At 43.6% G+C, this 13,053-nt stretch overlaps 1 protein-coding gene across 1 annotated transcript in view; it reads left to right on the forward strand.

The window, feature by feature from the left end:
- Window positions 1-13,053, forward strand: part of COQ8A (coenzyme Q8A) — a 28,016-nt gene that overhangs the window by 1,732 nt on the left and 13,231 nt on the right. Inside the window, exons 2-4 of the mRNA XM_010217999.2 lie at window positions 1,022-1,432; window positions 2,688-2,754; window positions 10,573-10,647. Coding sequence (XP_010216301.2) covers window positions 1,022-1,432; window positions 2,688-2,754; window positions 10,573-10,647 — 553 coding nt within the window. The remainder of the gene's footprint in view (window positions 1-1,021; window positions 1,433-2,687; window positions 2,755-10,572; window positions 10,648-13,053) is intronic.

Genomic DNA, 13,053 nt, shown 5'->3' on the forward strand with positions numbered 1-13,053 from the left:
GGCTCGTGGGGCAGTTGTTGCAGGTCTGAACAGAACAGAAGACAGTCAGGAGAAGCTTGAGTGTTGCTCTGTTTGGCACTGTTCTCCTTGCTTCTAGCATCTTTCTGTTTGTATGGATGGCAACAACCTTTGCCATAAATCATTGCTTGATTGATATGTTTTGAAATTGCTAATGTCATTGGCCATGAAGGGCTGAGCTTCTTGCTGCATAGGAAGATACATGTTTTTGCTTCAGGTAGGGTTGGGCTGGAAAGTGCTGACCCTGCATGCTTGGGAGTGGTGAGAACGGAGGGAGCACACTGGGGTAAGAAGCACACACTGAGCATGAGGGTGGCTCTGTAATGAGGAGGGACAGCAAAAGCTATCTCATGCCATTCTGTGACTGTGTTTTAGGGGCAATGTATTACTTGTAGCGATCTCTAGAATTAGTGGCCCTTGCTGCTAAAGAAAATTCATTGTCCCATCAGTGTGGTTGAAAGACCACCTGTGGTCCCAGATGTCATAGAATCATAGAATGCTTAAGGTTGGAAGGGACCTCTAGAGGTCATCTAGTCCAACCCCCCTGCACACGCAGGGTCACCTAGAGCACGTGGCACAGGACTGCGTCCAAGCGGGTTTTGAAGATCTCCAGAGAAGGAGACTCCACAACCTCTCTGGGCAGCCTGTTCCAGTGCTCTGTCACCCTCACTGTTTAAAAAAAAAAAAAATTCCTTAAGTTCCTGTGGAACTTTTGGTGCTTCAGTTTGTGGCCATTACCTCTAGTTCTGTCGGTGGCCACCAGTGGAAAGAGGCCAGCACCATCCTCCTCACTGCCTCCCTTGAGGTACAAGTCCTTGAGTACATGTCCGTACTGTCTTTTTTCCCTCTTCCTACCATGAATGACTCTGGTGCTAGATTCTGTATAAATTGCTTATCATAAAGGCAGGGCAGCCCAGTTGCATGTCTACCTTTTGATCCTTGTGTACCAAGTTTTAAGTCCTGTTCTTAAAGTATTTCTACTATTTCTACTATTTGCTTGCAGGAACTAGGCAGGCAGCAGGAGAACTTAACTGATCTCACTGATGATTTTGGGAAAGACTATGACTTCTCAGCACAAGAGCCATCAAATGCTTCAATGGACTTCTCTGTTCCCCCCAGCAAGCACCATGAACACAGTGGTGAGGGCCCTGCTCATTCTTACACTACAAATGGACTTTTTAGAAATGTTGCTGAGACTGGAGATTCAGGCCTGGGACAGAAGACTTTCCCTGGCAAAATGGATGCAAGGTTATTTGGAGGCTTTAGGGACCCTGGAAATCCTTTTGCTGCTGCCTTTGGACAAAAGAGAGCTTTCCACCAAGACCATTCTTCAGTTGGTGGACTGACAGCTGAAGATATTGATAAAGCCAGACAAGCCAAAACTGGTTCAGAGCAGAAACCTTACAAACAGATGGTATGTGTGTGTGTTTTCACTAAGGATTGTTAGCACTGTTTTTCTGTACTGCACTGTCCTTACCCCTTCCTGTGTTTCTCATCTCTGACACTTTCACTATTCCATTCTTTTAGGGGTAAAAGGGAAGCATTAATGTTTCTTAATTTGGATCTCTGATTTTGCTGACAAGTGTTTCAGGCTGTTCTCTCCCATCAGCTCCCTGTATATCAGATATTTTGATGTGAGAATATGTTTAAAATACATGCATAGTGTCAGCTTTATACAAACAGGAACTCTTAATTCCCTGAGCTGTGAGGACTTGATGTCCTAATGCAATAGTGACAGGTCAGTATTTTACACCAGTTTTCAGGGTGAGATTTTGGCAGATGGGGACAGCAGTAGGCTACAAAGGTTTGAGGACTGCTTGAAAAGGTCTCGTTTGATCTAGAAAACCTGTCCCTTTTTAGCTAATAGTTTTGCCATAACCAAGAAGAATAGACCAGGCCTAAACTTCTCTGTGAGAGTCATGGCTTTCTAAGCTCTGTCTTGCAGCTTTTACAGAGATGAAGGACATGTTGCCTTGATCTCTAGTAGATTGGAGAGCAGTGTAGCTCACCAACGTCATTTCCAGCATCATGTCCTTGTGTGAGTCATGGTCGAAAGGCCACAGCACGATGGCCTGTGTCTCCACTATGAGAGAGAGAGAGAGAAAAAAGATAGTGGAGAACAGAATCTCTCTTCATGATGGAGAGATTTGCCAGAGTCTCCTCTGACTTCCTACCTTCTTCCCCAAATCCAGCATCAGATGAACAGTTCACACGTTCGGGCTATTGCTTCAGTGGAGCTGTGTGCTTCTGAGGCCTCAGCTGTCCTGTGTGAGGAGGAGGTGTCTGCAGGACTATTTGGTTACGTTCCATGAGTTGTAAATCATGTGTGGAAGGGATTGGGCATGGGATTGGGTTGGCATTGGGCATCCCAAAAATATAAGGATTGGTGATGTATAAGGTTAAATAAAACCTCTAAACCTCGTTGTCAGCATTTCTACCTTTCTCAAGGTCTTGTTCGTCTACTTAGTATGTGCTTCACTCTGGTATGGCTGTTCTTTAAAAATCTGTCAACATGTATGGGGCTTGATGTCAGAGAAACTTTTTGTACCTAAGTGCTATTCTTTAAGTGTGTTAGAAGTTGCATTTTTAATTTGTAGGTATCTGACCTTACGCCCAGTTCATTTGTGGCTTTTTTCCTTCCTTGTCTTCCTCCTCCCTTATTGCTGCAGCTCAGTGAACGGGCCCGAGAGCGCAAAGTTCCTGTCACACGGATCGGAAGACTCGCCAACTTTGGAGGTGAGGTGGCACCTGCTTTTGCCAAGTCACCAGACTTGCCCATGCTCATTGATGGTCGACTGGCTGTGCTGCTTCTGATGTATTAACTGGTTCTGTTTTCTCTTTGAGCTTGCTGATAAGAAAGTGCTTTCCCATAAACAGCTGGCTTGGTTCAGAGCTTCTTCTGTGTATGGATCTTGGCTTTTCCTCATCATGACATTGTACTTTGACCTTTTTTTTAAAGGAGGGGAGAAAAAAAAAAAAAAAAGCCCCACCATATCTAACACTACTGCAGTAGTATGGCAAATAAAAATGTTTTCCACCCAAGCAGACGAACTGACCTTTCAAATGCATTCTGCAGGCCACTGTTTTAACAACCACTGCGGAGCTGGCCTGTGTTTTCTTTTGTCTTGGGAGCATGGGCTGATAAAATTGCTGGAGTTAGCTTTCCTGCTGCCGCTCTGAAATGAAAAGAGGAGTTGCCCCAAACAGTCTCTGGCAGACTGCACACTGCCTTGGTAACACGTACTGGACCCTTCTGTTCTAATAGGTGGGGGAGAGGAATGCAGGTTGTTCTCCAGTCTGCAGAAGTGTCCCAGTCACCTATATGTGATTCCCTTCTATTGAAGAACAACTTCTAGACCTCACAACAGGCTGTGCTGCCGTCAGCACAAACAACAAGTTGCTGGAACAATTTGAGTCTCTTTTAATGATTTTTCTGAAACATCTCCAGGTTACTTCTCCAAAAAGTGATTGAATATAGACTATTCTTTTGGTATTGATTTGAGGATGCAGAAGTGACAACACAAAGTTTGATGTACTTAGCTATTGCTCATTAACTGTTTTCTTCCAGGAAAACCATGAAGTTGGAGACTGAGTTGTTTTTGGCAAACTCTAGTTGGCATCTAGACTGCAGATGGGACTCGTATTATACAGCTAAACATCTGTATTAACAATTGGTGCTTATCTGATGTCTTATCCCAAGGTGTGTTTATGTGTCCCTGAGAGAAAGACAACTATTGCAGCATTGCAAGTGGGGGAAAAAGATCACAGTGGAGCTGGTCTTGCTTACCTGATCATTAGATCGGGTAGTTTCTAAATTGTGTTTTGTGACCTTGGTGTTTTGAGATAACTGCAACCTTAGGTGGACTGTGATGCTCTTGCAAGGAGCATGTTGGTCTTGAGGCTCCCATTCTCTTCCACAACGCTTGACAGAAGAACATATGTGCAAACTGTGCTGTGGATCTCTGAGGAAAGAAAAATATATAGCTTCTCAAATGCAATTCAGATCATTATTCAAAATTGATTATTCTTTGTGTGTGTGTCTGTGTTTGTCAGTGTTGTGCACGCTTGAAGGAGTTGGCAACAGGGACTGATTCTTTGCAGTGCAGTAATAAATAGCAAGTGAACTTTGTGATAAGAAAGGATGTCTGTATGCCTGTCAAATTTCTTTAACCTTATGCTTCATTACAGGCACTCTGTCCTCCTGGCATGCTTCGTACTCTTTAAAGAGCACAGGAGTCGTGATCTACTTTCTGAAGTGACAAGGTCATCTCTTTTGAACTGATTTCACTGTTGTTCATAAGCTCCGTTAGCATTCAAGCCTCCCTCCTAATCCAGCCTCAATTTTTATTGAAAATGTCTTGCAGCATTTTTAGCTGTCACATTCCAAATTGTTGGATTTATCTGTAGGTTGCTGACAGCTTGTGGATGTGAAGTGACAGATAACCACAGTTTCTGTGAACTTTGAGTCCCAAATCTGTGGGTATACATGCCGGCTCTTGGCACCCAGGACTGTTGTGTGAGGAAAGGCTGACTCATGCTTTGAGAGGGAGTATAGCTAGTTGCCTTTTCCTGCCCCCGAGTTAGAAAAAGTAACATAGAGTAACAAAAGTAACAACATAGAGTAAACAAAAGTAACATAGAAAGGGACAGTAAGAAAGAGATATTGCCGATAAGCAGCATCCTTTGTTATACTTCTGTTTACCCAGTTTGTGGTGTTGCCTCTTCTCTAGTTTTCTGTTTCGTGTGATTGAAATTTTTGACAAGACAAGGCTGTTGTATTCAGCCTGCCTTTAGACATAAGTCTTGTTGTAAAAACTGAGAGATGTTGAGATTTTCTCTTGTTACACATACTTGATTTCTTCCCTCTGAGTCCTTGCTGTAACAGCAAGGAGTAGTAGTAGTACTGTCAGTGCACTGGTTGGCAAACAGCAGCTCTAGGCTTTAGGTAGGGTTTTTAATTAAAAACAAACAAACAGAACTTTGGCAACATACCAGTAGCCTTGTGCTCGCAGGTTTTGGGATTGGAGGTTCTAAAGTAGTGTGGGCAACCCCACATGGGAGGACTGTCAATAAGGAGCACTTCTTAATTGTCCTGTGTTGTTGTTGGTTTGATAGCTTTAAAATCATAGGGAAAGCTTTTCTGGACCTGCAGGTGGGCCTGAGAGAGACAGTGCAGTTATGAAACAACATCAGTCATTTGTAGCTTGACCTTTTTTTGACTGCTTCTTATCTGATGAGAAGTGCCCTTTTGTCAAATTATGTCTCTATGAAGCATTTTAGCACTCCAGGTACTATGTGAGATATCAGGAGCTGCTCTGCTGGATGACTTGGTGTCTTAGTGCTCAAGGGAGAGATAATTAGGAGTACTTGAATTCTTGCTGATTCTACTGAAGTTCAAGTGAAATTTTGAACTTGGCCCTGGGAGGGAAGTGGGTATGGTCTGTGGTTTTACATGAAGGGCTGAGGTGATATTAAATGTCCCTGAGCTCATTAGTTGGCCACTGTCAGATATGGCCTCCTGGATCTTCGTGTGTTCCTGCTCTGTAGGCAGAATAGCAGCTTAAAGGTTGAATGAGAAGTGTCTTTCAACAGAGCAGCCAAATAAATAAACATCTTCTTGATGAAGGATAGAGATGTTTTTTAGTGAGGGGGAAAAAACTTCATCCAGTTACAGATAGACTACTGTATTCTCATCTCATCCCCCCTTCAAGGCTGGCGCCTGTGCCTTTCACCAGAAAAACATTGGCTAGTGGCAAAAACTGTGATGCGTCATTTGCTGCTTTTTTTTATTTGATTGCTCTGAAGCTCTTGGTGAGTTTTGGCTTAGAGTAGACTGTTTTCCTCTTAAATCATGAGCTGGGAAGGGCAGTGCTTGGGTGCCTGTTTTAGCTGCTACTTGCCCTCGCTTCACTGGAAGTCCATTCTGTCTGGGCTTTATTCAAAGAAGTGATTGCTGCAAGAGGTAATGTGTATGCAGCTTTTAGAAAATATTTGCAAACTGAGGAATGAGGCTGATTTAAGGGAGTTTTTTTTTGTGTGTGTAGGAAGCAGTTCCCAGCTGAGATGGGAATAGAAATTGTTTTTCTGAAGCCCAGCACAGTTTATCTGCCTTTTCTAAGAGAAAAGAAGTAAAATAAACTTGAAGTAAACTTAGAGCTCAGTGCTTCAGACCTCAGTGGTGGATGTTTTGGAAGGTCCTTGAGCCTGCAGTGTTTGTTCTCTATCTCTTGAGTCCATTTTCTTCTGTCTTGCCTTTCTGGCAGAAGTCAGAAACAAGAAGATTTGAGATGATTTAAAGAATCTCCTGCTACATCACTGGGTTTTGGCGGCTGCTGCAAAAGACATATAACAGTGCAGAAGATTGAAAGATGCTGAGTAGGTCAAAACCAGATTTCATTTATCTTTCTGGAGTCCAGATAGCTGAATTCTCCTGCTGTTGGCATGATGCCTTTTACAGCTGAGCCAATTTGCCTGTTTATTTCCCTGCTTGTTTTCTTTGCTTTCTTTTCCTTCCTGTGAACTGAATGAATCAGATGTTCTGGTGAATGTTGATTTCTCAGCCATGGTGCTAGGATACTCCTGTGGGTGATGGCACATTAATAATATGAGGCAGAAGTACTTGGGCTGCAGCTTGCCTTGCCTCTCACTTATTCTGTGTGCCCCCTCCAGCATTATCATGGACTAGAGCCCAACTTCTTTCTGTCATTCATGTGCTTTTTTGTATCAACAAAGAAATGCAGGGAGCTTGCAGTGATGTTTAGATGTGTATTTTTTTCCGAAGTTGGTTAGAGTTTTAAATCTCTCTCAAGTAGGTTATGAATTTAGTCTCTTTATATAGGACTGATAACTAGAGCATTCAAATACATGAGTGACAGCTGTGTATAATTTTCTGTTAGAGGGTATTTTTGTGCTCAGAAAGCTGCGACGTGTTGCCTGCGGTGCCTGCCGTGTTTGACGTGCCAAACCCAGAGCACGGGCTGCTCCCGGGGAGGCCTTGCTGCTGCTGCGCCTGGCAGGCTGAGTGCAGCACCAACGGCTCGTCAGCAGCCATGTCTTGTGCCAGCTGCTGAGCAAGAGGAACGCCTGTGCGCACGGGGCATCTTATTAAGCAGATTCCAATCTCAATGGACTTGAAGTGGAGCGTGTGCTAGAGATGCCTGGAAAATGTCTGCAGAAACACTCTGCTGTTCTAAAACCAACTGGCATTTTCCAGATGCAAAGTGATCTGCCTGCCTACGTAAAGTAGTGCGTGTTGGAGGGTGCCTTTCTGCTGGTGCTGGGGGATGTTATTTTGCAAGGTGCTGAACTGTGACTGTTCAGTGATGCTGAAAATTGTTGCAGAATGATAAATCTTGTTGGAATTGCTCATCCTGCAGATAAGGAAAGTAGGGGACCTCAGGAGTGACTTGTGCAAGGTCAGTAGGCCAGTGGTACAGATAAGGAGAATGCTCTTTCCTTCACAGCCAAGCAGCCTCTCTGGAGAGAGAACTTAACTCTTACTAACAAAAACGCAGCATTAGCTGTGTTCAGGCATTATGTGCCTCAACCACAGTTTTTCAGATGTGTGTGTGTGTAGAAGAGGCTGGGAAAACATGAACCACATTTTGGGGAATGGAGTGGTTAGTACTTGTTTTCTGAACTCTAGCACGTCAGCCTAACTTGTAAGACAAGGAAAAGTGAAACTCTCCACATTGTGTTTTGTTATACGAGCTGTGTGTTCTTCAGATGCCATCGAAAATGAATTTCAATTAGTGAAGGAGCAAGTAGCATGTTCACAAAACTCAGGGTCACACTAATATCCAGTGATGATCTTAGTGGATAGAGTTACAGTCTTGAGGAATTTTAGCTGTTAATACGAATTTCTTTGCTTGATAACTTGCCAGACAAACGATTTGATAAAAACAGAGGGGAAAAAGTGAGTAATGGAGATTCAGAAAAGTGACAGCCCTTTCTAAGCTGCAGAGGTTTGGAGAAGAGGCCACGTTTGGTGTTGTCCCTGTGAGAAATAAGACTTTTGAATGATCCCCTGTTTCTTAATGATAGATTCCATGTACAGCTGGTTGTATCCTTGCAGGCCTGACTGCTAAGGAGCAAACGCCAAAGATAAACATGATCCCACATGGCTGCAAGAGTTTTTTCTGCCCACTTGCTACCACATTTAGAGTGAGGCTTTATATGCCCTGAGATATTTCCAATTAGTTGCTGAAGGTTTGGAGTGTTACATTTTTGTATAATGCCTGGAGTTAAGTACCCTGCTGGATACTATAATTACATTGGAAAGATTCTTGAAGCCCTCAATCCAGCTTCAGACCTTTAAGCAGCTGCTAAGGCTTAAAATTGTTTATGCTTGGCTTTTTAAATTTTTTTAAAGCTTATGCTGGGAGTTCATTGTCCAGCAGAGTTTTCTTATCTCTCCCCTCTGTCCAGTTTAAGAAGAGCTGTTGTAATAGAAACCCACATGTATTTATTTGGAGTCTGATCTTGCTTACACTGATCAAAAGCAAGATTTTGGAGCATAACAAAACTTCTCTGGCTTTATTCTGGAACATAGATCTAGTCTAGTGTTTTGTGTCTTAATGCAAAGAGTTTAATAACTTAAAACACATTTTATTTTAGGCATGGGGAGGACAAAAATTTTAGCAATGAACATGAAAAAATCAGAACCTTTGGCAGGAGACATGGCTTATTTAATTGGAACCAATTACTACCAAGCCTGTTCAGCCAAGTTTTGATAATGACAGAGCCAAGTTCTGCTTTGGAAGTAATGGAAACAGGATAAAGGCCAACAGAGCAAGTGCTATGTGACTAGTCATTCATTTGTAGCCTGGAAAATCACTTTTTGTTTGTAAGATCAATTGCCTTTCCTTTCTGTCTGCCTGTTTGTATTTGCTGCTCTGTGTATGAGATGTGATTGGAGTTGACAGCGTGTCAGTGCTTTAATGGGTACTATTTAGGCTGTGTTTGAAAAGCCTTCCTTCTGCTTCCTCCTGAAGAGTGTCTGTATTTTTCCTCAGAAACCCCTTCGGGTTTTGAGTGCAAAAGACTAAGATTTCTTTCCTTCGTTTACTGGTCGCACACAGCTCTGTGCTGCTGAAGGGTCTGCACAAATTAGCTAGTTATAGTTTTAAGCTTCCTCACCCACTACTAAAGTTGAGTCTGTTCCTTATAACAAAACCTGCAGAAAATAAGGAGAATATGAAACAAATGCAACAAACAAAAACACACCCCACAGTTTTAACGTAGGATTTTTTTTCTAGTGTTTTCAGGTACTTGGATTGAAATGTTAAAATCGGGACATCCTGTCAACATTGGAAGCATTTTATTGCTGAGTAAATTTGTACCATAGCATATGCTTATACTATATACTTATATCTATGTGCAGTGGAGAATGGAAGTTTAGTCTGTAGGTAAACTGCCTCATGAAGAAAACTGTATGGTAGCAGACTTGGAAGCAGTTACTGCAAAGCCTTTTAATGTCACTGGTGGCTGCTGTGACCTGTGCCTTGCCTGATGCCAGCTCCTTTGGCCCTGTGCCCTTAGTGTGCAGCATTGCAAGGCGGAGCCTTTCCTGAAGGAGACATACTATGCAAGCTTAAAATTTTATTGGTACGAGTGGAGTTGTAATTAATTGATGGGGAAGAGGAAAGACTCACCGTGCAAAATGAGGTTCAACTTGTTTGTGCCCAGGCTTTCTCAGTCAACGCTACAAAACGTGTGGGGATGCACATGCTGTGTTTCCTCCCACACGCATGCCTGGGAAGCTCTGCCTGCCTTGTCGTGCGCTGTGTCACCTGGAGTTTTATCTGGGAAGCTCTCCCACAGTGACCCAAGGGCCTGAGATGCTGGGAAGACGTGCACTGCAAGGCCTGTCGGCGCTGCCGTGTGATGGGATCCACCATTGCTCGGGAGCTGTGAGGAAGCTTCAGCTGCTCTGTTACCCCCACCTTTTATTATCCAGTAAAACTAAGTATTTGCTTTGGGAAGGCAAGCATCTGTTTGGTATAGCTTATTGCATGATGAACCTGTGATGTAAAATCTTTGGTAGTTCACTTGAGTTTATTTGCCCTGGTAGGGGGACAGGAAACATTAGGCCTCTTGAAGCTCTGTTGGGAATGACTTTATTGGAATATATGTTTGCTTCCTCCCTATTGTGGTATATGGGGGAGGTCTTTACTTTCAAAACCGCATTGCTAATAGTTTTCCCCCGCTCTCTAAATCTCCCATTTCAAACCTGCAGCTGAACCTCAGCCAGAGCACAGGGAGCTCCTGCGTAGCCCTCCTTGGTACCCTTTACAGCAGAGTTGATCATCCCAGACTGGCCCAGCCTATGCTACCTGTCTGACACACCGGCCTGAAAAAAGAGGTCTAGGAGAAAGCAGTTTAGTGTTAAATCCTAAACGGCTCCATTGTAATAAAAACAGGAGGTTTCTAATCAAACTGTTTTTGCAGCTGTGCATGTGATCACATGACTTGGGATTAATTACCAAAACTCATTCTGCAGTGGCTTGGAGAAAAGTCTTTCACACTGATTTGGATCTTTCCCTTCCTTTAAAGGACTAGCTGTTGGTCTTGGCATTGGGGCACTGGCAGAAGTTGCAAAGAAGAGCCTTAGACCTGAAGAACGTACTGGTAAGCTGTTTTTTTGCATTCTCATGCCTTTTTAAGTTATTACTTTTTTTTTTTTTTTTTTTTTAATGCACAGCCTACCTGCATAGTCGCTTGCAAGACTTCATTTTCGAAGTTGGGAAGGTGGTATGGTCGGAGTAAAAGGGTGCACCTACTTCTTGGTTACAGTAGTGATTCCCCACCTCCAAACCTTTTACTCATCCAGGTGTACTGCAGCCTCACCATGTAGACAAGAGGTGTATGTGGGAGAATAAATTCATGTCGGTATAACTTGTGTGGCTTCCCTGTAGCCACACCTGTGCATGCACGCTCTACTTGAGCCTGCTCTTGGATTCTTTTCTTAGATTGTGTGAAACCATATAGTTCCACCAGTACAGAAACTGTAGGTGAGCCTGTATGTCTGGGAACTTCATGCTGCTAGTGGTTGCAGTTTGTTTAAAATGTCAGGCTGCTGTCTTGTTAGGAACTTGAGGGATGGCTGCCATTTCTCTCTTACAGGTGAGCAAATAACTTGGGTACCTGTTAAGGGCAGATTTCAACTTCTGATACTTTTGCGCTCCTCTCAGAGTCTCATAATAAGCTCAAAAGGCTGTTCTATATCTGTTCATGTTTTCTTGCAAGCTTGGTTAAAGCTGGGGGGCACAATATTTTTGCATTTTATATGATCGTGCCATGATGTCTCTTCTCTAAGCTCATACATTGATAAGATGTAGCTGTAGAGAATAGTTGTGCGCAGATGTGTGGTTTAGGGTATAGAATACATGGGTGTTCTTTCCTAGAAAACAGCAAGTTACTCTTAAAGCTTCTGACTGGATTTACTTGTTGGTTGAACCCATAAAAGCTTGGGTGGACACTGCAAATTGTAAGCATCTTGGTAAAGTCATTGCAGGCTGTCTGGTCTTCAGCTGCTCTGTCTAGTTTCGCCAGTACATTTAGATTTTCTCAGTGCCTGGAGGAAACTGGCAGCAGGGGTTAAGCTCTTGCAGCTAAAGGAAAAGTTGAGACCAAATAGTCCCTGGTTCAGAAGCATTGCTTTGAGATGGTGAGAATCCTTGTGACTTTACTGTGGACAGAGTAGCATTGTACTACCAGGCCAGCCTGTGTCTTCCTCTCCTCTTCCTTAAGGAAGCATAAACTTTTATTCCAGGAAGTACTTGAGTGGCTCAGGATGGAAGAAATTAAAAAGACAGCAGGCAGAACACACCCCTATGGCAGTGGGAGCAGCCTCTGGGCCCTGCAGGATACTGCCCTATAGCACTTGTATTGTTGTGCCTCCTCTGCAGCCAGGCAGTGCAGAGCAGCCCAGCAGAGAAAAAGGAACTTTGGCAAAAAGCTGTTCTACTCCCTAACCCAAGCTCTTAGAGGCTGGGTGGGTTTCTTTGCTTTGATTTAAAAGCATCCGTGTTGGCAAACACGGCCTGTAGAGAGTCCTTGAAGGCTTTTGCTCTTGGTGCTTGCAATGTGTTTGGCAGGCTGCTTGTACCTGTTTTGAAGTGATGACTTTGCTTTTAACTGAGGCAATATTGTGCAACTGTTATTTCTCTTGCCAGATTATTTTCTAATTGGGCACGCCCCAGAGTGAAAATAGGAGCTCGCAGAGCTATGAAACTTGTGGGAGGATATGGGCTTTGTTTCTCTTCCTTGCACTGTAAGAAAGAAGGAGCTTTCCTAAGCTGCGGAGGTTCTGCCCTCAGAGAAAAAATGCAGTGCAAGAGTTTGAACTGCCCCCTCCCACCACTCGGCACGCCCCACGCCCCATGTCCTGGACATAAATTCATTCCACTGCAAACTTCTGCATGCAGCTGCAGCATTTTTGTTTGGGACTTCAGGGGTTATTTCTGCCCTCCAAGTGCTTTAAGTGGTTTTGTTCACATAATTGGTTTAAAAAGAGGGTGGACATACTCCATTTCCAGCATTAATTTTCTTATTAAGCTGATCAAGCAAATTAAAAATAACTTCCTGGTAACTGGTGACTTTGACAGTCTCGATATTTAGAGTGTGTATCTAAAGTGCATGGCTGCCATGGGGTGAGCAGGTGGAACAAAGTTTCCATGAATAAAAACCAGAGCGGGTGCCCAGATAAACAGTTGCCATTACTAGCAAAGACTCTGGATTCAAGGTCAATTTTATGACTTTTTAACAGCCAGCACAGAGCCGTTAGAGCATGCACTGTGCACATGCTGCACTGGGCAGAGTCCCAGGGGCTGGAGCTGGCCTGGGCTTGAACATAGGGCTGTTTCCTTACAGCGGTGGGGAGCGGAAATGCAGACTCCTTTAGTTATTAGTCCCCAGGGCCTTTTTATGCTCTTGGCTGTTCTCTTGCCCCAGCGCCTCTGTGATGCTCCTAAAATCAAATATGCACAAAGCCCAAGCATGTACTCTATAGCAAAGGTGAGGGGATAGCAGCTG

The sequence above is a fragment of the Tinamus guttatus genome, unplaced genomic scaffold (assembly GCF_059628265.1).
Source record: "Tinamus guttatus ecotype Peru unplaced genomic scaffold, ASM5962826v1 Tinamus_guttatus_pri_ptg000033l, whole genome shotgun sequence".
Lineage (NCBI taxonomy): Eukaryota > Metazoa > Chordata > Aves > Tinamiformes > Tinamidae > Tinamus > Tinamus guttatus.